General features: G+C 36.9%; 1 protein-coding gene and 1 pseudogene across 1 annotated transcript in view; both read right to left on the bottom strand.

The window, feature by feature from the left end:
* Positions 1-22: 22 nt before the first annotated feature.
* On the bottom strand, positions 23-931 carry LOC124101611 (heterogeneous nuclear ribonucleoprotein A1-like; annotated as a pseudogene).
* Positions 23-24,674, bottom strand: part of Hpse (heparanase) — a 39,002-nt gene continuing 14,350 nt past the window's right edge. The window contains exons 4-12 of the mRNA XM_046457683.2: positions 18,079-18,252; positions 16,707-16,875; positions 16,131-16,178; positions 15,508-15,601; positions 14,934-15,040; positions 13,708-13,822; positions 11,248-11,366; positions 9,850-9,996; positions 23-4,251 (exon numbers count right to left, since the gene is read on the bottom strand). Coding sequence (XP_046313639.1) covers positions 4,092-4,251; positions 9,850-9,996; positions 11,248-11,366; positions 13,708-13,822; positions 14,934-15,040; positions 15,508-15,601; positions 16,131-16,178; positions 16,707-16,875; positions 18,079-18,252 — 1,133 coding nt within the window. The 3' untranslated portion in view covers positions 23-4,091. The remainder of the gene's footprint in view (positions 4,252-9,849; positions 9,997-11,247; positions 11,367-13,707; positions 13,823-14,933; positions 15,041-15,507; positions 15,602-16,130; positions 16,179-16,706; positions 16,876-18,078; positions 18,253-24,674) is intronic.

Here is a 24,674-nt window from a genome sequence, read left to right as displayed (position 1 = left end):
AAAAACTATCCACCATTGGTAATAGCTTGCTCAACAATAATCTTATAACTTTTACTTATTTTATTTTTAAAATAGACACATTTATTCAACATCATAATTAGACTATTACATTTAGCAATCAACAGTATGGGTGCAAAAAAAAATGAAGTCTACATTAAAACCTTTTGTTGGAATACTACACTTTCCACAGAACAGAAACTGAAATAACCTGCTATACAATTAGTTACAAATACAGTCCTCGAGTTTTTTGCCCATACACATGAGCATTGTCTAACTCATGTCTTCTTTGTGGCACAGAATCCCTGACATCACTATGCTTGGCTGAGTTCACAAATCTGTTGTAACCTATATGTTCCCTGTCATTTACCGGGCTCTTCTCTCTTGCTAATCTTTGTTTCCTGGCAGTATTAAAACCTTCTGCCACTGCTACAGCTACTGCTGCTGCTGGAATCTGCATAGCCACGTTGGTTTTGTAATTTAGCAAAGTATTGGACTCCACCACCATAAGGTCCAGAGTTTCTGCCTCCAAAGTTTCCACCCTTCTTGGGTCCAAAATTTTATGACTGGTGTAATTGTCAAAATCTTTGTTGCTTCTACCACCTCCAAAATTGCTTCCATCTTTACCAAATCCATTGTAGCCATTGCTACTGCCACCATATCTACCATGACCACTAAAGTTTACTCCATAACCAAAATTATCATTTCCACCAAAACCACCTCCAAGACCACCACCAAAGTTTTCAGAACCACTTTGATCTCTTTGGCTAGATGAAACACTAGCCATGTCTTACTTTGACAGGGCTTTCCTCACTTCACAGTCGTGGCCATTCACAGTATGGTATTTCCAAATGACAATCTCATCCACAGAGCCATGGTCATCAAAAGTTACTAAAGCAAAGCCCCGCTTCTTTCCGCTGCCTTGGTAAGTCATGATTTCAGTAACTTCTATTTTACCAAGCTGTTCAAAAGAATCTCGTAGTGATGTTTTTCAGTGTCTTCTTTAATGCCACCAACAAAAAGATCTTTTTCACAGTTAAGTGGGCCCCAGTCTTTGGAAATCTTGAGACAGCTCTCTTTGACTTTACAACTCTTCCATCACCTTGTGTGGTCCTGCATTCATGGCTGCATGCATTTCCTCCACAGTGACAAACCCAAAGCCCCTGGAGCACTAGTGTTTGGGTCTCATTACCACATAGTCCGTGAGTGTTCCCCATGGCTCAAAATGGCTTCTCAGTTCTCATCAGTTGTTTTGAAGCTCTGCCCTCTGATGAATAGCACCTGCAGCTGTTCAGGCTCTTTAGGTGACTCTGATTTAGATATGAGACTTTAATGAGGCTTGGCGTCATCCCTGGGCAGAAATAAGCTAACAAACATATCCTTAAAAGAATTTTAAAGAAGTAGTAAACACCACCTTCTTAGGTTTGAAATGTTAAATTTTCCTGAATATTCCAAATCAAAATACCATAGCTTCGTTTCAAACTTGAATGCTCTTTTATGTCATGAAGAAGTCATCTGATTGGTTACTGTGTGCTGGAAAATGTGCTAAGCACAGGAAATGCAAAGATGATGAAGATACTATAACTGTTTCTTGTAAGCTTCAAGTCAAATGAGACAGACTTATGGATACAATTAAAATGCATCATAAGTGCCATAAATGCTGTGAAAGCAAAGAAAAATGAAAGCTACCTGAATGACTGAGGTATTGAAATTGATGTCTGAGCTGGTCTTCATAAACATGAATGTTCGCTACCTGGAGAGGACATTAGAATAGTTAGGAAGAGAGAAAGAACAGCATAAATGATCTGGGAGCAAATATGCAAGAGTATGTGGGTTCAGACTTCTCAACTCATATCTGCTTGGAGAACAGAATTCATGAGGAGAGTGACAAGTGTTAGGACTGAAGAAATAGGCAGGTGCCAGGTTATGGAGTATCTTATGTGTGTGTAAGAAATAGGGAGCCATTTAAGAATTTTAGGTCAGGGTGAATAACTAGGTAATTCCTAGAATAAATTCAAGGCCTAATTTTTCACTTGTATTATGAAGTGGAAGAGGGGACAAGGAAAAGAAACAAGACTCTGCCTCAAAACAAAAAATAAAAATGACTGGGGATGTAACTCAGTGATAGAGAGCCCTAGGGTTCAATCATTAGTGGAAAAAAATAAAAATAAAAAAAGAGACAAGACCGGGCTTTGATCATGATTAAATACATATGATGAGATATGATGGGCCCTTCTTTTCAAAGTCAAGTACTTTGGTGTTGGGAAATGTGAAATGACTAATAAAGGCAGGAGTTATAAAGACAATGATGAAGAAAACAAGATTTTCAAATATAGGAATCTGTAGGCTTTAGCTTTATTTAAAGAATATTAAGATTATAAAAATTACTGTATTTCAAAGGTGAAAATATAAAAACCACTTACATATAAAATTTAAGAGTACTGAAGCATCCAAACTTTTTAAGTTCTAGCTTTATAAATTTACTTAAACTTTATTGAGGCAACATTCATAGACATAAATATAAAGAATAGTAATCCTTAAGAGGATTAAAATACAGGGGGAAATAATACATTTTGCCATTGATAAAAAGCACAGAACTATTTTGTGCAGTGCTGTGGACTCTTACAACCTTCTCCACTGCAAAGAGGACCATGCAGAGTCAATTCATGGTTATTGCCAGTGACTGGAGAAATGGCTACATGACCTATTCCTGACCAATAAGACATTAGCAGACACAAGGAAAAGTTTACTGGGAGAACCTCTGAGAAAGAGTTCTTCAACTCTTTACAGAAAAAAAACCTGTTTTTCTTCCTCTGGTTGCTACCAGATCTGAATGGATCCATGGAGGAGCTAGAGACATCGTGCTATAAGCCCAGGAACAAAGCTAACACTAAAGATGGCACAACAGAGAGAGGGAAAGGACCTGGATTCCTGACAGACTCTTCCCTACTTGAACTTGCTGTTGTATGGAATTGTCAATTTCCTTATTATCTAAGCCATTTGAATCATGGTTTCTCTGTTACTTGGAGCTCAAAGTCTCCCAACTGAAACAAAAACAGCTGAGAAAAAATAAAAATTAGCAAATGGTTATGATGTACTGGATGTTATCTAAAATTTTTCCTTTTAGAAAATCAATCTCATTTACAGTCATTTTAAAACTTCATTGGAAGTTTACATAACCCCTTAACCTCTGTATTGTTCAATACTTTGACACTCATATCTGACAATCTGTCCTCTCACAAATGATTGCTGACAAAGGCAAACAGAAGAGAAAAAGAGTAGCAGCTGAATCTATCTCTTGTTAAGGTGCAAATAGATAGTTTCTATTTTACAGATGACTGCAAGGTTGTGGCAGGAAACTCTTCCCCATGGGAGCCCACAGAGATGGCACATGAAGGAAAGAATGTGACAATCTTTTAACAGTCTTTAAAAATAAAAACAAGTTAACACTTTCTTAAAATGAATAATACATCCTTCACTTATTTGCCTCTTGGCCATATTAGGAACATTCATATACATTGGGGTTGGGGGTTAAAAGGGATTGAACTCAGGAGGCACTCGACCACTGAGCCACATCACCAGACCTATTTTGAATTTTATTTAGAGACAGGGTCTCACTGAGTTGCTTACTGCCTTGCTTTTGCTGAGGTTGGCTTTGAACTTGTGATCCTACTGCACAGCTAAAGTTATAGGTGTGTGCCACCACATCTGGCTATATTTTTTTAATAAACTTAAAAATAGTGCATGCAGTGTGCTAAATATAGTGTTTGGCACATGGTATTATTAGCTATTATTATTAGCAGTGCTCTACTTAGCGATCAAAATACTATGCTAAATGTAGCATAGTGTCCCAGTGTCTTTGGAGCTCCCACTCCAAATTACTTGATTTGTAATGAATCTTCTTGCTTCCTACAGTTTGAGCTTCGCTTTATTCATCAATGCACTTGATTTTTTGTTTGTTGTTTTGGTTTTTGGTGCTGGGACTTGTGCATGCTAGGCAAGTGCTCTACTGAGCTACTACTGAGCTACACCCCCAGCCCTTATCAATTACACTTGAAATATTTAACCTCAGGCCTAGAACCAGCTTTTCTTTTTTATATACAAGCAGCCACTTTAGCATTTCTTATCACAAAAAACCCATATGAGAAAGGTGGCAAGCCTAGGGAACTTCCTGGGCGGAGAGGTTTTTCTGTCAAAGCTGGCAGTGTTTGCGCATCCACCATCTTCAGAGTTTGACCATTGAGTTCAACAGTTCTGCAAAGAGGAAAGATATACCTGAGTTACCCAAGCTGTGCATGCCCTATAACCCCCTTCAAAACTTGTGCAATCCTTTTTAGACAATTTTTTTTTGTTTGTGGCAGCTTATGTTATATAACTTGTATTTCAACACTATGTCAGTGAGGTGTGATCTATCTTTTAATCACAGTGGTAGAGAAGAGTAGTTGGAACAAAGACCATATGACCTATAAAGCCTGAAATGCCATCTGTCCCTTTCCAGAAAATGAAACATACAAATCTATACTAGGCAATATAATGGAGGGATAAAATAAAAAATATGACATCATTTCTGGAGTTGTAGCAATTGTATCTCATGGAAAATAATTGATTTATATATATATATATATATGTGTGTGTGTGTGTGTGTATACTTTACATATGTATACATATATGATATTTCTTATATAAACATATGTATATATTTACACACACACACACACATATTTTAGGTACCAGGAATTGAACTCAGAGTACTTAATTACTGAGCCACATCCCCAGCCCTATTTTGTATTTTATTTAGAGACAGGGTCTCACTGAGTTGCTTAGTGCCTCACCATTGCTGAGGCTGGCTTTGAACTCACCATCCTCTTGCCTCAGCCTCCTGGACCACTGGGATTGCAGGGGTGAGCCACATAAAAAATGACAGTCAATAAAATTTCCTACTTGTAACTTTCATTTAACTGTATAATTCCCTTCTCTCCCCAGGAAGGATACATTCATTTTCTTAGGTATTTAGGTAGAATGTATTCTGCTATAGTGGAACAAAATCAATTTTATTTAAAATTTATGTTTTCTGTGTTTTTTACTATTGGAATTAAAATTTAAAACTGAGCCACATCTCCAGCACTTTGTATTTTTTAATTTTGAGACAGGGTCTCTCTAAGTTGCTTAGTGCATTGTTAAATTGATGAAGCTGGCTTTGAACTTGAGATCCTCCTGCATTAGCCTCCCCCGCCTAGCCATTGCGATTTCAGGCATGCACCATGGCACCTGGCCATACAGTATTAATGAATAAAATTTAGTCTATTTTAGTTCTACTTATAGTTACTTTCATAATTCTAAATTATGCTTATATCTGTATCTTTTTAAAATGCTTTTTTATTAGAAAAAAAATTAGCACTATTTATTTATTTTTTGCTGTGCTGAGGATTGAACACAGGGTCATGCTAGGCAAGCACTGTATCACTGAGTCACATTCTAGCTCAAGTTAGCACTTTTTATTGTTGAAAACTTAGAAGACTAATGTCAGAATTACATTTATATCATAAATGTAATGTATGTAATGTACCTAGAACACTTATAACTATATCTTGTATACAATGAGCACTATAAAATTATTATATATGATCATTATTCAGATAAATAAATATAACAAAAGTAACTTGCTAAAATGTACTTTTAATATTTTGATGTATATTTATTCCATATTTCTGTTTGTATATTCTCACATATTTTACGTAAGTAAAAATGATATAGTGTACATATTTTCTTAAAACTTGATTCTTTTCCCCTTCATCCATCCTCATATTTGTTGAAAATTTTAACATTCATTCAGTCATTTTATTGGATACACAGGATTCCATGATATTGGTACATTAATTTATTTATTTAATCCTCCACTGATATATATTTTCCTGTTTCCAAGTAGCATTACTATATATTTTTCATTATTAAAGATCTCTCACTCCCTGTCATTACTAAGGATCAAGGAGAAGAAAAAATGGTCTCTATATAACCTGGTTAGATGCTTAGCTCTGGATTCAGTAATTTAAGACATATCAGTAACACACTCAGGATTGTGCCCAACACTAACAAGCCTGCATTGTAGTTGAAGTCAGTTCACAGGTGTCAGTTTTTGTTTTTTAACATCTATATCATAACAATTTTTAGATGGGGGTAGGAGAGGAAATTTCATGACCATCATCAGGAAACCACAGATAAAAATAGGTCTTAAAAAATATTTCTAAATGATAGAAGTTAAGAGTCTGTTCTGCATGAAATGAAGGTCCTGGCATGCCTACTCACAAATGTTCCAGAAATGCTTTTGGTTATTCTAGACGTGCTTTTGGTGAAGGTAGTTTACTACCTCGGCTTAAAGGTAAACCTGATCATTGTGAATTAATACTGCTATAAGTTGAGGAACATAGCAAGATACTTATACCATCAGGTTATATTGTTTAATTAATTATACATATATCTAAAAGATGCTGTAAGTATACTCAGTGTAAGCCTAAAGTATGCTGATTATTTCCACATCAGGCTGGGCAAGGAGAATAGGTATTTATTTGGGGATAGCAGCTTGTTTCATATGCTCATTCATTTTTATTTATTTGGTTTTTGGTGTTTGGGGATTTGAACCCAGGGCCTCATGCATGCCAGACAAGCTCTTTACCACTGAGCCACATCCCCAGCTCCTGTTTCATATTTTGAGGATGGTAACATGAAGATAAGGTAATAGAAGACATATTTGTCAAGTTTCAGGAAAAATAAAGTAGGGAATGAGCAAGCAACAGATTTGACAAAACTGGGGATAACAGGAAAAAAATATGAGATAAATATAAAATACTGCTTTTATATTAAAAATATATTCATTCAAATATTAATTAAATACTTATAAGTCAGGACTCTCAATAGGAACTATACAAAGGTTGTTCAATTAAAAAAATTATTTTTTAGGGTTGTCATTGCTTAGCTCTCTGAGGTCATTAATATGAGCAAATATACTGCATACGCATCAAACTTATCTGGGGTATACTTTGTTTTTTCTTTTTCTTTTTGTGGTACTTGTGGTCAAACCCAGGGTCTCTACCATTCATTTTTAAATTTTATTTTGAGTCAGGATCTTGCAAAATTCCCCAGACTGATCTCAAACTTGTGATCCTCCTGCTTCAGTTTCCCAAATAGATGAGATTACACAATGCACCAGCTCTGGGATTCTTCTTGTAAAATATAAACAAAGAAAAGTGGAAGTAATATGTATTCATTAAATAAAAGTGAGGAGAACAAAAAATTTTCCATAATTTTACCAGTTTTCCAATTGAAAAGCATGAAATATGTGATCAGAATGCAACAGAGTCTGCTAAATACAACAACAACAACAAAAAATCACTTAAGAAATTGGGCATATTTAGCTTGGAGAGAAGACAATCCAATCATCCTTCAAACATGTGAGAGTTAACCTGGGGAACATTAGATATTTAGCATCACCCCAGATTATGGCTGACAAACTCAAATGAGCCCGGGGCCAAGGAGAGTATATATTCAAGACCAGCAGGACAGGCATAGGGCAACAGAGTCAGGAAGGGATAATGCAGAACTAAAAAGCCAAAAATAGACAACTAAATGATCCACCTAAATAGACAACTCTAATCCAACTCCAGCTAAGGGAGAAAACTAACACAGGGTTGCTGGAGTATTCATTTTTTAGGGGTTAGGGAGTACCGGGGATTAAACTCAGAGGTACTCAACCACTGAGCCATATCCCCAGCTCTATTTTGTATTTTATTTAGAGACAGGGTCTCACTAAGTTGCTTAGTGCCTTGCCATTGCTGAGGCTTCCTTTGAACTCATGATCCTCTTCCCTCAACCTCCCCAGCTGCTGGGATTACAGGCGTGCACCACGGTGCCCCACAAGTATCCATTTTAAAAGAAAAGCTAGAGGGAATGTAGCTCAGGAGTACAGTACTTGCTTAGCATGCACACGGGTCTGGGTTCTATCCCCAGCATTCACATACTTGTGTGTGCGTACAAACACACACACACACACACACACACACACACAAACCAGAAATTGATATATTTTAGTAATCGTCAATTCATAAATGTTGCAATTAACTTAAAAACAAAAATTAATAGAGTGCATGCCAACCTCCCCTACCAGAAAATGGTTGCATATGTGGGAATCCTCTACAGGCATAAGGTAGATTTTCCAACCTCTGTTCTAGGGAATAGAATTAAGAACAAAGTAAAGATACAGAACACAGCTGCCTTTAGGAGGTTGTGGGTTCCAACTGAACTCAAAGAACCAAACTGAGCTGAATGGCCTTGGATGAGTCTCCTAAGACACTTCCACCTCTACAACCATTAGTTATTTCAGAAAGCTTTTTCCTTATCAGCATCAGACATGAATATGCTAAAAAGGACTCATTTTGAAAGCATCTAAATGAAAATAGAGAAAAGTATTTGTTATCTAAATATGCATTATTTATTATTGGGGGAAAATGGTTTGAACAGTAGGAAAATGGTCAAGTAAACCATGGTATTTTATAAAACATGCAACCCATTAAATATATCTACAAAAACCATGTAGAAAGAGACTTGGGAGCTGGGTGCAATGATAAGCACCTATAATCCCAGCAACTCAAGAGGATGGAAGCTCAAGGCCAGCCTTGGCTCAAATAAAAAATAAAAAGGGCTGGGGACATAGCTCAGTAGTAGGGCTTCAATTCCCAGTATAAAACACACACACACACACACACGCACACACACACACACGGATATGGGAAAACCTGTAGATCTTATAGATCCTCTTTTTTCCTGTGAGAGGTTATATAATTATAGTATTTACAAAGGCATTGGGCGGGTGGGGGAGGCTGGGGTTGTAGCTCAGTGGTAGAGCACTTGCATAGCACATGTGAGGCACTGGGTTCAATCCCCAGCACCACATAAAAATAAATAAACAAAATAAAAGTATCATGTCCACCTACAACTAAAAATATATTTTTTTTTTAAAAAAAGCACTGGGGAAAATAATGGAATGCATGGTACCCAATGTAAATATTGCTTGTTTGTGAAGGATAGGATTTTGGAGAAAGTAGGCTTACTGTACTTTCTCATGTTCCATTGCTAATACTCACTGAAAACATCACACAGATAGCATTTGTGAAGATGGGAGATGATGGTAATATTACAAACTGTTCATTTTTTTTTTGTTCTCCACTATGAGAATAGTCACTATGAAAAGAGATCCTTCCAACACATACAAGACAGAATCTTAAAATGTTTGTATACCCAGCTCTGCAAGCCTCAGCCATTCTTTGGTACTCTGTTGAATATGTGCTTTTATAAGATGTATTGACTGGGTTTTAAAACCAATTCAAATAATCCGACTAGCAATACATTTCTAGCCATTTTGTCTTACTCTAACCAACAAAAAATTATTTTAATGCTGTAAGAGCATCACACCCAGCTCACATGGAATGGTATGATATTTTGTAGCAACCCACACATACTTAATAACAATTATATATAGGTATGTTTTGCTTTAGAGACTGTGTTACCAAGAATTATGTCATTTCAGAGGAAATAATCTAAATGCATTGAGTGGATTATGATTATCTAGTTATTCTGAAACACAAACTATCCTTTAAGATAACTGCTGGTTTGTGTTCAAATCTTTCACTTTGGACTCTCTGAGTAAGTTATGCTTGTATTTATAAGTATCCCTGAATATTAAGAACAGTTAGAATTTGAAATAGTTGACTTTTTATTTTTTGCCCCCTCTCAAAACTCTCTATTCTGATAAACACCAACAAGTTCATTAAAAGTCTGAAATGAACAAGGAAAATCACTCACTTGGAAAGTAATCCATCAGGTCCTGAAGGTTTTACAAGGTACTTATCCACTTGTTTGTTAAATAAGTTATATGGTAACTGCAAGCGCTTGGTGACGTTATAGAGGTTTAAGGCATACAGAGTTAAATCTCCTTCTTTATATCTTGGGCTAAAAAGCAAATAGGTTAATTTAATAAAAATATTTATCTAATTTAAGCAATTAAGAACTTGATTACAAATATGATCATGGATACTAAGTATCAGCATCCATAATGATGATGGGACTATTAGTATCTTCTTTTTATAATATTAGACCACACATGTGGTCCTTTTCTGAAAACATAATTAAAAATATTGCTCTTGGGAGCTGGGGGAGTAGCATGTGTGAGGCATTGGGTTTGGTCCCTCGGACAGAACAAAAACAGAAAAAATATTGCTCTTCATACTACCATTTTTGGAGCCAGACCTCTAAAATCTTTACTAATTTGTCAGACTAAGTTGTTGGAAAGCCAGATAGACCACCAATTTTTAAGTATAAGAAGGCTAAATGATAAAAAAGTAAATTTCATGAGTTCATATGAATTCAAATTACAAACTATATAAATAGCATCTCTTCCTATCTCTATGAAAAGAATGAAATAAACAGGAAAAATTAATCTATGGACACATTTCAGAATTCATCCATTCAAACCATTCCCTTACTACTTCCTAGTGGGGCCTCTACCCTCCACAGTATTTCCAGTCACAGAAAATGGGAAATGGAGGTGGATTTTTTTGCTAGAATTAGTATTAAAGTACCTTTCTATCAGGATGATAGATTGAAACTGAGAAGAGAAAATCCCTGGGATTTAGGAATATTGTTTGCTACCTAAAGCCCCACTGCAGGACTATAAAAGTCTTTCTAGGGCCTCTCAACTCTAGAAACTATGGTGGCAATTTTGAAATTAAGATTGTTGTTTTTATTGTTCCCTTTCTTTTGATTATTTTTCTTCTTCTTCCTTTGTGTTTCTTAGGTATGCTAGGAGATAAATACATTAAAATTGTTTATTCATATTAATTCTCACTTATATTTATACTCATACACCTTTAATGAATAATGCTTATACAAAAGTATTTATATTTTCTTATATTTTTACTATCCTTATATATTAAAACTTGGTATATTTCCATTATAGATTATGACAATTAAAATCATTATCTAAATTTTTATTGACTGTAAATGCCTACATTTAAGCAATTTTTTGAAGTTAGATTCTGATATCATATCACCATGAATGTAAAAAAAAACAAAGAATGAAAAGGACCAATGACACAGCTTCGACCCTCTGTGTAGACAGATAGCAACAGGGTGTTAGTATAGGATGTTATGTGCTTATGGATTAAATCTTGTAGGTTGGCTAACAGCATGCTTCACACTTACTGGTTGGCGTTTGTGCAGTGAAGGTACACTCGAACTTTGCTTCTGTCTGGGCCTTTCACACTTGCCATGAACACACTGGTGCCAACCAATTTTTTGAACAGGAGAGACAGCCAATAATCCTAGTTGTGGTGGTTGGGGAGGGCAGGGTCAAAAATAGAACTTTACTTATTTTATTAACAAAACTAGTGGCAAGCAAATAGCTATCCTACAAAGAGTAGAACTGTTATCCTGCATATATGTAAATAGGATTATTTCTTTCCTCCCTTCCTCCCATGTGATCCTTCCTTTCCTTCTATATGATTACCTTGAATCTGAGGGAAATACATTATTTGCAGCTTTGTGTCCCTAGAGGACTTCCAAAATTCAGAGAGTCATAGCCACAGGAAGACATATTTCAAGAATGCAATCAATTGCTCAGAAAGTTTAAATATTCTTGGTTGTCTTTCATCCAAGAATTCAAGGTAAAGCTCAAACCAGAACTTTTTTCGGGGTAGTGGGGTGTACTGGGGATTGAATTCAGGGGTGCTTTACCATTTAGCTATATCCTCAGTCCTTTTAATTTTTTATTTCAAGACAAGGTCTAGCTAAGTTACTGAGACTGGCCTCAAACTTGTAATCTTCCTGCTTCAGCGTCTCAAATTTTTGGGATTACTGGTGTGTACCACCACACTCAGCTTAAACCAGAAATTTAAGACATACACATCCACAAATACACACATACACAAAGAAGATTTTTTGAAATAAAACTTCTAAGACAAAATTAATTTCCTTTAAAACCTGATAACCCTCCTAATAAAACGATGGGTTAAGCAATAATCATTATCTATCAAGATCAAAAGAAGAGAGAAACATTAAGTACTTCCAGACAGAAAAACACGACATCATCTGTGAGGAATTCTTGCTCCCTCAAAACAGAGCTTGAATAAGTTCACGTTTCTAGGTATAGCTAACAGTTTACAGGAAATGGGAGCAACAAACATGCTAAATGATATGACAGGAATAAATTTATTAAAATCCAGAATGTGGGAAACACTTTTCAAATAACCCACCTAGTTTCTTTAATTGATAAATTACATGGACAAAAGAGAGAAAAGAGAACCTAAAGTTGAACAAACATAGAGACATATCAACCAAATGCATTAGGCAGACCTTGTTTGGATTCTGGTTTGAATAATAAACTATTAGTAATATTTTAGACAATAAGGAAAATGTGAAACACTGATTAAATAGAACTATTCAAATAACTCCCTCAAGAATTTTTCTTAGAAAACAGAAATCCTCAAATCCATTTTAGATGATAGAAATCAAAGTCATACTTCTCAGGGTTACATTTCTATTATCCTAATATTTATGTATATAAATATGTACATATAAATTAGGATAACAGATGTATAAGATGTATATAAATAAAAACTAGGATAATATGTATGTATATAAATTAGGTAAATATGCATCTATATAAATTAGCACTATATCTTACAGGTGGCACTTTGGATAAACAAAGCTATATTTCCTCACTTGGCAACAGATACAGTTAGAGATAGGATGAAAATGAGACTTCATTCATAAATATCTTGAAGCTGATTAACAAATATTCAATTCTTAGAGTAAGTTTTTTAAAAGAAATATATGGCACTGGCTCATTTTAAAGCTAAATAAAATATGATTTCATGATATAAAAATTTTGTGAAGCTTTGGGCACTATAGAAATTTTAACTTTGATTTGTTTCACAAACTTTTTTTTGGGGGGGGAGGGCAGTGCTGGGGTTTGAACCCGTGGTCTTTTACATGCATGGCAAGCGCTCTACTACTGATCTACACCCTCAGTCTTGCAAAACAATTTTAGATAAAAGTTTGTTATCTTGTGAGATGAGTCATAAAAATTTCAAATGACCCTTTTTAAAAAGCATATCCAGGGGCTGTGGTTGTGGCTCAGTGGTAAGAATGCTTGCCTAGCATATATGAGGTACTGGGTTTGATCCTCAGTACCACATAAAAATAAATAAATAAAATAAAGGTATTGTGCCCATCTGCAACTAAAAAAAAAAGCATATCCTTGGTCAGGTGTGGTGGTACACGCCTATACTCTCAGCAACTTGGGAAGCCGAGGCAGGAGGCCAGTCTCTGTAACTTAGTGAGGCCCTGTCTCAAAATAAAAAATAAAAAGGACTGGGGCTATGGCTCAGTGGTTGAGCACCCCTGGGTCCAATCCCTAGTACTGAAGGAAAAAAAAAGTGCATCTACTCTATGCTTCAAATGACCTGCATTAAAAAGAGTTAATTCTGGCTCCTGATTTCTTTTCTAGTCACACTAGTTTCCTTCCAACTCATCATCCCACAATTTGACTATTTATTGTGAGGACTGTCTATAAATACAAGGGATTAGTATTGTCAACAGATAAGAAGGGCTCTGAGCATACTTTTATCTTCTCATAAAAATAGAAAAATAATGGTCACTTACAGGCAAAGGTTCGAAGTTTTCATCTACTAGGTGGTAGTTTCCAGCTCCAAAGAGAACCTGCCTCATCACCACTTCTATGCCCATCTGGGCTGACAGGCCCAGTTTATCCAGCCACCTGGGGCAGAGAAACATCCAGCTTTGTTTAGGTTTGAAAACAAAATCCCTCAATTCTAACTACACACAATCCTGATTTATTATTTGTCTATTTGGGAGGAATTAATGGGAACTTAGATGAGTGGCATTAATTATACAGAAGCCATTCCAATGAAATGCACTGTGTGCAGAAGCACATCCTCCCTCACGTCTCCCCACACCAGCAAGATGACACATCCTTGAAGGCCACTAACTTGCCAGGAGTCCCTTTCAGGGCAAGGCAACTTCTACAAAGCAGAGGAGACAAATTCCCACCCCAAGAGACAATTCCTCATCCTGTGCCTGACCCCTATAAACACACTGTGAGAGGGCTGAAGAAAAGGCTGTAGCCAGCAGAGATAAAGATGGAGAATAAGTAGAATCACAATTAAACTCTTAGGACGTCTCCTATCATACCCTGTCTGTACCCCCACCATCTACACCCCAAGTCTTTCATTAATGGTAAAACCAATGCCTCCGTTCTTCTCTCTATTCTTATATTATATCATAAGATTATAACAATGAAGAAAGAAGTGGGTGGGGAGAGGTAGGACAGGAGAGGAAAGAGAAAAAATCTCTATGAGGACACAGAACTACAGATAAGCATACTCAGGAAGTTATATACTGAATGTAAATACACCATGGTTTAAAGCAATCAAGTTTCTGGTGTTGGCTAGTGAGGTGATTCAGCAAATCTTTAACTTCACTGGCAGCCCTGCGCTGTGACCTTATATTTTAGACTCTAAACTTCTTGGGAATCTATAATACAGCTAGATACTCTAAGCATGCTTCTCAGAGCCAGCACTCCCGATGCTTGTTTTACAGGGAGTGTTTTTACATGAAGGACTCCTGTGACATATTTCTAGGCCACAATTAAGGAATATAATGTCTAAAACCATTCATCCTTTTAATGATTAATTTGGGACATTTGTTAAAGAGGTCCAACAAGCTTTAACAAGTGATTTTCTTGCACCATCTGGCACAAATTTTGGTGCTTCAGCCACAAAAACTGTCTTTGTTCTGGTTTTGGCTGACACTAACAGGATGGAGAATGGCTGCAATCAGATCCCTGAGGCCAGTGCAGTTTCACTCACATAAAGCCAGCTGCAAAGGTGTTGGACAGCAAGGGTGCGCCTCCCCCATACGCAGAGCTCGTTTCTCCTAACCAGACCTTCTTGCTAGGCCTGGTCTCCTTAACCACCTATGGGAACAGGAGAGTCTCCATGGTAATTGCAGACAAGCTGACCAGTTGTGGTGTTGAAGATTAACAGCATCCAAAACCTTGAATTTCCAGACCCATCTGTCCTACACAGTTACAAAATAGTTCACAGTCATTTAGGTCTTAAACAATTTTCTTTTATTGGAATACTAGGGTATGGAAGGAATATAAATATTCAGTATTATAGTCTATGGTAGTTAATTATACTTAAGACTATTGGAAGTGTTTTTTAAATTTGTTCTTTTTAGTTATAGTATTTTTCATTTCTAATAAATATAAATGAGTAAGATCCAATGCTGGGGAGGAAACCAAAGGCTGAATAAAACAGTGCTTATTCTCCAAAATTAGAAAAGAAAACATGTGAATATATATACCTATGAAATTTAGAACTAACTAGACTACAAAAGAAGAACTCTGGTTTTATATAAAAAACTTTAAAAGACTATTACCTGGAAAACTTTTTGCACGGATAAAATAAAAGTGTCCAGCACATCAGGGTTTAGAAAATCTTCTTCGGTAGCAATGCGTCCATTCAAATAGTAGCTAAATTATTCAGAAAATATTCAAAGAAAAATAAAAAACTTTATCTTCTGCTCTAAGTCAATTGCCAACCTTGTTCTCCTTCCTATCTTGCTCATCCCCATTGTTAAAAAATTTTTTTTAAAAGGCAGAGATGCCATAAAGGAAGGACCAAGATGAAAAGGGAACAAGAGGAAGAGACCAGTCTATCAAAAAACTAGAAATCAATTCCTTTGTCTTAAAAGGATACAGTCACAAGTACAGGCACTTCTGGATTTCCTGTTTTTTGGCAAGCAATTGGTTTTAGCTACTTTTATATTGTATGTGTTGGTTGACAGTATACCTTGATCTTTAAAGATACCACACTATTTAAAATAACATTACATTTTTCTTTTATTCTTCTTAAAGTTCTAGTACACTGCTTGAGATACTATTTGTTTCTTATCTGAACTATAAAGCTAGTTAGCAGTTAAGTGGAGATAATTTTTTTGAAAACGGCAGTAAGTAAAAGTAGCATTATTTTCCTAGTATTAAGAATAGAAGATATACTTACTGATGCCACGTAACCGAATCAATCACTTCTCCACCAGCCTTCAGGAAACTAGAACAAAAATTCTATTATGTTCTCACTTCCTCATATAGATGTACAATGTTTACATAGGGGTTTTATTCCCTAGAAATGGCTTGTTATGAGTTAGATTCAGACAAACACAAAAACTACCTAATTCTGACAACAAATTTTTTCATAGGTGCCAACTAGGTGCCAGAATTCTTGGTATTCTAAGCCAATATTTCCTCTTTTAATAAACCATGTAGGCAGGCAGCAAATTGTGTAATAACAGGTGGTCTGTTGGGGATTATCCCCAGAAGATTTTTTGTGTGGGGAAGTGAGAGATATCAGGGATTGAACCCAGGGGCCCTTAAAAACTGAGCCACATCCCCAAACTTTTTTATGTTTTATTTTGAGACAGGATCTCTCTAAGTTGCTTAGGGCTTTACTAAGTTGCTGAGGCTGGCTTTGAACTTGTGATCCTCCTGCCTCAGCCTCCTGAGCTGTGGGGATTACAAGCATGTGGCACCACACCTGGATATTGTTAAGAAAAGTGGTTCTGCATTCTCTAAGTCTTACCTCCTTAGCATTTTAACTGTGTTTCCTCGAGGCTGACCCACATCAGGACCATAGAGTTTTGCATTTTTGAAAGTGGAATTTCTAAGAAGTTTGTGCAGCTCAATAAAATCTTCTCCTAACTGTAATCCATCAATGTAAATCCCAGACTTCTTCCAGAAACTGTTAGGTTCTGAAAGACAGCAATTGTCAAACTAATCACCTATCTAGACATTTTTCCTAGCTTTAAAAGCTAGAATTTGCTTTAAAAGCAAAAACACAGCAACATATAAATGCAACAAACATTTTCCAAATTGCAAAAACTTACAATTCAAAGTGAAGAAAAGTAAAATCACAGTTATTAAAAAAGATTTTTTTTCCATAAAAATAAAATGTTAATTGCATAAATGAAGTATGAGGAGGGTATTGAACAACTTGAAGTTAATAATATTAAACCATTTGGAAAATAGTCTGTATCCAGTATTAAATAAGAAGGAAGAGGAAGAGGAGGAGGAGGAAAATTTGAGGCAGAGAGAAGAGATCAAATGCTTAGCACAATGCCTACCACGGAGCATGTGCTCACTATGTTACATTTCATTTTCCATTTTATAATCAGTTTCATTGGGTAATGCATAGAAAAGTACTAGATTTTGAAAAAAAATAGAACTAATCATTAACACTTTAGTTGGAATTTATAAGTTCCTTGCAAAAGAGTGAAGAAGGAGACATTCAGGAACTTGATATGGGTAATATTTTATGGCTGGCAACTTTTAGTCATCTTGAGCAAGTAATGAAAATTGGGACAGGGTTGCTGAGATTAACTGACAAATGGAAAAACAGAGGAAGGAGGGGCGGGGGGAGGGAAAACAAATGGCCTACTTCACAGTTTTGCTGAGTCCAGCCTGCCAAGCATAATAGGTCTAATAGACTCTGAAAATCTCAAGGGAACCTGGAGCTGGGAAGGTTGCTGGCTTTAATAGTTTGCCTCACCTCAAATATAGCATAAACTGGGACTAGTAATGTATTCTGGAATATATAAGACTTTTCTTCCATATATAGTTTCACAAGTTGCATTGCCCACCCTGACCCCCCATACTGGGAATTGACCACAGTGATGTACTAACACTGAGCTACTGAGCTACATCTCTTGCACTTCTTATTTTTTATTTTGAGATAGGGTCTCACTAAGTTGCCCAGGCTGGCCTAAAACTCGCAATCCTCCTGCCTCAGCCTCTCAAATAGCTGGAATTATAGACACGCATCATTGTGCCCAGCTCCCAAAAGTTGCATTGTTGAAAACCTGCAAGAATGTGCTAATATTCAAAAGAATGTCATAAATAGGAACAAATAATGCCAAAGGGGAATCTCCTTATTAAAAGTTTCCAGGGGTACTCACCATTGCCTAGTTCCCAAGAAATGTTGTAATTCTTGGAAGAGCAGTAGTCCAGGAGCAACTGAGCATTAGAACTATTCCACTGCAAATCTGCTGTTCTTAGTAATGCATTTAGACCAAAGATCAAGTTCAGTCCTGAGCAATTTGCAAAACTATACAGCATATCCACTGAGCTTCCTAAAAGAAAAATATTACGGTTTAATGGTTAGATCAGCAACATAATGAAGAATACCTCCAGATCTGATCTTCATAATGAGTATTATTTGTTATCAAATCAAAGGAATTCCATTACCAATAAATGACTATAATTTTGTCTATGTTACAACAAAATTGGACAGGAAAATTAAAAAAAAAAATCTTACTTCATTTGCTTCAGCTTTTGGAAGTCCTTGGAAGATACAAGAAGTTCTGCTCTGGCAGTAAGATTTTGCTCAAGTGACAGCAGGTGAATTGGGGACACCACAATTTATGGCTCAATGCTCAATGCTCAATGTACACAGGCTGGACCATCATCAGTTAGTATAAACCCCATTTTCATAATCTGAACATCTCTACTCAAAACTGAATACAAAATATTTGGGTACTTTAATTATATTTAAAACATTTTTAAAATTCCTGGATGACTTATTAATTTAAAATAAATACAGTTTTACATTAAAAAATGGTCTAGGGCTATAGGGCTATGGTTTCCAAATTATGTGTCAAGATGCCCTAAGGAGTCATAGCAAATCCATGGGTATGCTTCTAAGATGTAGCAAATAAAAGTACAGGACACCTAGTTTAGTTTTGAACTTCGATGAGTAATGAACAGTTTTCATTACATGTCCCATATAATAGATAAAAAATAATTCATGCTAAAAAAGAAAAAGAATTATTGTTATTTTTTCAAAATTCAAATCTAACCAGGCTATTCTATTCACAGGGGAACTGCAGAATCTCTAAAGCTTACAAGGGGAAAACACCAACATAACAAAACATAATAAAAGTTATTACTATCAGGTTGTTTTGAACTAGCAATTGAATAATCAAAACTTAGGTATATTGCTGGGCACAGTAATACATGCACAAAATTCTAACTTCTCAGGAGATGAGGCAAGAGGTTAACAAGTTCGAAACCAGCCTGGACAATTTAGTTTCTGTCTCAAGAACAAAAAAAGGGGATTGAGGATATAGTTCAATGGTAGAACATTTGCCTGACATGTGCAAAGGTATTCTCTGTGGCTTAGGTATGCTGTTAAAAAATTAGAGTCATAAACGCCATAAGTTTGTGATTTTCTGTACTCTGCTTTTTTTTTTTTAACCCATTAGCTAGTTTATAAATCACCTTTTGAGAGTGGCAACAATTATGATATGCATAAGTCCTTGGGATTTTCATGTATACTTCAAGTCATTTGTTATACAGCAATTCACTTTTGAACCCCCTAGTTAAAATATCTTTTATCTATTTGGCAAATTTATACCCTTTCTCTTTAAAATGGGCACTGTGTTTGTTTTGTTTCTAAGTCTTTGGCCTGAATTACTTGGATAACTACAACAGTGAAATCCTAGATTTAAAATACTGCTGATAAAGGCTGCTGAGCAGGAACAACTCTGCAAGCTGTGTCACCTTTCTATCACTGTGGAAAACACTTGAGAAAACACATCCTAAAGGAGGAAATGCTTATTTTGGCTCAGATTCAGGGGTTTCAATCTGTAGCGAAGCAGAACATTGTGGTAGGTGTGGCAGAGCAAAGGTGCCAGAAGGGAGGAAGAGAAGACAAAGGAAGAGAGAACAGAGAGAGAGAGAGAAAGAGTGAGAGGCAGCGGAGGGAGGAGAGGAAGAGACCAAGGGCAAGATGCACTCTTCAAAGGTCCACCTTAGTGACCCCAAGTTCAACGAGGCCCTACCTTCTAAAGCTTACACCACCTCTCAGCCCCAACAGCTGGGGTCAAGCCTTCAACACATGAGACTTTGGGAGGTATTCCAGATCACAGTTATAATAGGTGTTGTGATATTTGCTGTGTTGCCCACTTCCACAGAACTGTGGTGCCAGACATTAGGGTTTGAGACGCTCTTGTGTCCTGTAGCACAATGCTTTACTAGATCTTAGGGTCATAGTTTAAGACAACATGAAACTTGACCTGAACAGACACCTCTCAGAGGAGGACATACAATCAATCAACAAGTACATGAAAAAATGCTCACCATCTCTAGCAGTCAGAGAAATGCAAATCAAAACCACCCTAAGATACCATCTCACTCCAGTAAGATTGGCAGCCATTATGAAGTCAAACAACAACAAATGCTGGCGAGGATGTGGGGAAAAGGGTACTCTTGTACATTGCTGGTGGGACTGCAAACTGGTGCGGCCAATTTGGAAAGCAGTATGGAGATTCCTGGGAAAGCTGGGAATGGAACCACCACTTGACCCAGCTATTGCCCTTCTCGGACTATTCCCTGAAGACCTTAAAAGAGCGTGCTACAGGGATACTGCTACATCGATGTTCATAGCAGCACAATTCACAATTGCTAGACTGTGGAACCAACCCAGATGCCCTTCAATAGATGAATGGATAAAAAAAAAAGTGGCATTTATACACCATGGAGTATTACGCAGCACTAAAAATGACAAAATCATGGAATTTGCAGGGAAATGGATGGCACTAGAGCAGATTATGCTAAGTGCAGCTAGCCAATCCCTAAAAAACAAATACCAAATGTCTTCTTTGATATAATGAGAGCAACTAAGAACAGAGCAGGGAGGAAGAGCAGGAAGAAAAGATTAACATTAAACAGATACATGAGGTGGGAAGGAAAGGGAGAGAAAAGGGAAATTGCATGGTAATGGAGGGAGACGCTCATTGTTATACAAAATTACATATAAGAGGTTGTGAGGGGAATGGGAAAATAAACAAGGAGAGATATGAATTACAGTAGATGGGGTAGAGAGAGAAGATGGGAGGGGAGGGGAGGGGGATAGTAGAGGATAGGAAAGGTAGCAGAATACAACAGTTACTAATAGGGCATTATGTAAAAATGTGGATGTGTAACCGATGTGATTCTGCAATCTGTATTTGGGGTAAAATTGGGAGTTCATAACCAACTTGAATCTAATGTATGAAATATGATATGTCAAGAGCTTTGTAATGTTTTGAACAACCAATAAAAAAAAAAAAAAGAAAGTGCCCTGGATCCGTGCTATCATTTGAATCTTAAATGTATCTCAAAGGCTCCTCTATTAAAGACTTGGTCTCTAGGGTGGTGCTATTAGGAGGTGGGACCAAGTAGAAGGTCTTTAGGTCATTGGGTGCATTCTCTTTATAAAGGGCTAAGGAAAATATTAAGAGATCTTCCTAGTTCTTGTACCTACCATGCAAATCTAAAGAATGCAGACTTCTTGATGAGTTTGACTCACTCAGAGGAACTCAGAGACATTCACTTATCTCAAGGCAAACACTCCTTCCCTTCTGGGATCTGGCCAGCCCTTGGGGGGATGAAGTGTCCTTGAGGGGATCACTAGATCATGCAGGCTGTTATAAAGGAGATTTCTTCATTCTAACTTGTATTTAAAAAGCCCCACTTGGAATAAGACTTCAGGCCAACTATTACTATAGTTGGGGCTATGTAAAACTGCTCTGGGGTTCTCCAGCTACATGACTTCAAGTGTTGGTGTTTCTCCAATATGATGATATATTTTTCTTCTCTTTCTCTCTTACCTTTCATGTTATTGCTAAAATAAATGCTATCTTGCATAAAGAGAGTGTCTTTATTAATTATTAGATCTGACCTGCCAAATTTGGTTGCTGCAAACACACATAACACTTTAACATTACATCTTGAAGGGAGCTGTGAGACCCCAGTCTCTTCCTCTTTCTCTTTTTTACTTCCTGGTCATGAGGTAAACAATTTTGCTCTACCACAAATTCCTTGACATTGCCATAGGCACCCCCACCAGAAACCTGAAAGCAATGTGTCCACCTAATCAGGGACTGGAACCCTGAGTCAAAATAAAGCTTTCCTCTTTGTAAGTTAGTTTTCTCAGGTATTTTTTTACAGAAATTGTAAGACCTAAGACCCAGGTCCAGCTCTCCCACCTATAGACTATAGTATGATTGGGGCAATATTTTTATCCTACAGAACCTACAGAACCTCTTGACAATCCTGGAACAAGCACCATCTCATGCCTGCCCGATAAAACCAAGGTTGAAGAATCACATGTGAAAATTGTTCTTAAATCATAAAATACCCTTACAGGTATAAAGTACACTATTGCCTAGCCTCCAAAGATTATGGCATTTCAAAAAGTCTGAAATTCTTGCATTTTAGAGAATTTATCCAACTCCTACTCTATCCTCTCACTATTTCTTCATTCTTCTAAATGCACTTTGAATTTACGTGGTGTGAAATTCTATTATACATCTCCCTATAACATAACGAACAGTTACATATTCTAAAACAAAGTCTATATTTCTGGGTTCAAATTCATTCTTCAAATAAAAAAGAAAAAGAAAAAACACCCAGCTCACTTCCTCCCCCAAATAGAAAATACAGTAAGAATACTCACAACTAATTATCCTATTATCAATTACTTTCTAAACTCTTATCTCTTACTATATGGGACAGTGGATAGATCCCTGGGATGAAGATAACCTAAAAGACACTTTAAAAAAATATAACTGACTCTTTCCCTTGCAATGTACCATGTAAATTCACAGGAAGGTGTCTAACATCCAGCATGGGAGAGGGCGTTGGGGTGGAGGAGTGGAGTGATGAGGAAGAGAGGAGGAGAAAAAGGAAAGCAATGCATGAGATCATAAATATGATGAGTGTAATAATTTTTTCTGTAGTCACACCTAGAATTACATCTGTAATGCTGCTGCTTTTTCCTGCCCAAACAGGTTTACAGTGTGAGTCTATATTATATCATAATGTTTTCAACATCTTCTACTTAAATAGAACATACCATCTGAGACCACCTGTGTTAGAAAACTTACCTGTATCTTCTAGGACATCTATCTTAGGATGTAGGCCACTAACCAAACAATTAACACACCCTTGCCACAACAGACTGGCACTATCCCTTCCATTGCATGATGTCCCCCAAGCCACTAACCATTCCCAATCCAAGCCATGGATCCAGAACAATGTGTGGAAACACTTATTGGCTTCTAAGATATTTGTCATTATAATGAGTAGCTGCCCAGATTAAACATGGTAGGTTTCTATCTATGTTTCCATGACATGAAGACTAAAATTGAGAATTTCAAAAAGAGGTCAAATATTTCTCAATGCAAATGGAATATCTGTATTGGTTATCCATTTTAGCATTGCCAGCATGATGGCTGGAGTTATGCTAACCCAGCTGCATAGTTAGCAAAGGAAGTATATTCAGTTGCTGTAGGAACTATAAAGGTCCAAGTACCAAGGCAGGTAAAGATGTTAGATACCTAACACCTTGATAAGAACAAGATCATGGAAGTGAAGGAAGCTTTTTTAGAAAATGAAAATAAACCAGTAAAATTTTAATATGACTTCCCTGCAATTGGGAATCCAAATTACCTAATACCATGGGATCTTCTCCTAGCAGGCCTGTATCATGATTTATTACAAATGATACCTTACCAGGAGGATTGCAAGTTCAAGACCAGCCTTAGTGAGGTCCTAAGCAACTTAGTGAGACCCTGACTTAAAGTAAAAAATAAAAAGGACTGGGAATGTATCTCAATAGTCAAGTGCCTCTGGGTTCAATCCTCAGTATTCCCCCTAAACAAACAAACTACAACAACAAAAGAGCAGTCAGAGAAATGCAAATCAAAACCACCCTAAGATACCATCTCACTCCAGTAAGATTGGCAGCCATTATGAAGTCAAACAACAACAAGTGCTGGCGAGGATGTGGGGAAAAGGGTACACTTGTACATTGCTGGTGGGACTGCAAACTGGTGCGGCCAATTTGGAAAGCAGTATGGAGATTCCTGGGAAAGCTGGGAATGGAACCACCATTTGACCCAGCTATTCCCCTTCTCGGACTATTCCCTGAAGACCTTAAAAGAGCGTACTATAGGGATACTGCTACATCGATGTTCAAAGCAGCACAATTCACAATAGCTAGACGGTGGAACCAACCCAGATGCCCTTCAATAGATGAATGGATAAAAAAAAATGTGGCATTTATACACAATGGAGTATTATTCAGCACTAAAAATGACAAAATCATGGCATTTGCAGGGAAATGGATGGCATTAGAACAGATTATGCTAAGTGAAGCTAGCCAATCCCTAAAAAACAAATGCCAAATGTCTTCTTTGATATAAGGAGGGCAACTAAGAACAGAGCAGGGAGGAAGAGCATGAGAAGAAGATCACCATTAAACAGGGACAAGAGGGGGGAGGGAAAGGGAGCGAGAAGGGAAATTGTATGGTAAAGGAAGGAGACCCTCACTGTTATACAAAATTACATATAAGAGGAAGTGAGGGGAAAGGGGAAAAAAAACAAGAGAGAGAAATGAATTACAATAGATGGGGTAGAGAGAGAAGATGGGAGGGGAGGGGAGGGGAGGGGGGATAGAGGATAGGAAAGGCAGCAGAATACAACAGTCACTAATATGGCAGTATGTAAA

This window comes from Marmota monax, unplaced genomic scaffold (genome assembly GCF_021218885.2).
Source record: "Marmota monax isolate L192 unplaced genomic scaffold, Marmota_monax_Labrador192_F-V1.1 WCK01_AAM20220418_F8-fsc00128, whole genome shotgun sequence".
In the NCBI taxonomy this organism is placed as follows: Eukaryota; Metazoa; Chordata; class Mammalia; order Rodentia; family Sciuridae; genus Marmota; species Marmota monax.
Note: the sequence above shows the minus strand (reverse complement) of the source record. Positions and strands in the feature narration are given on the sequence as shown.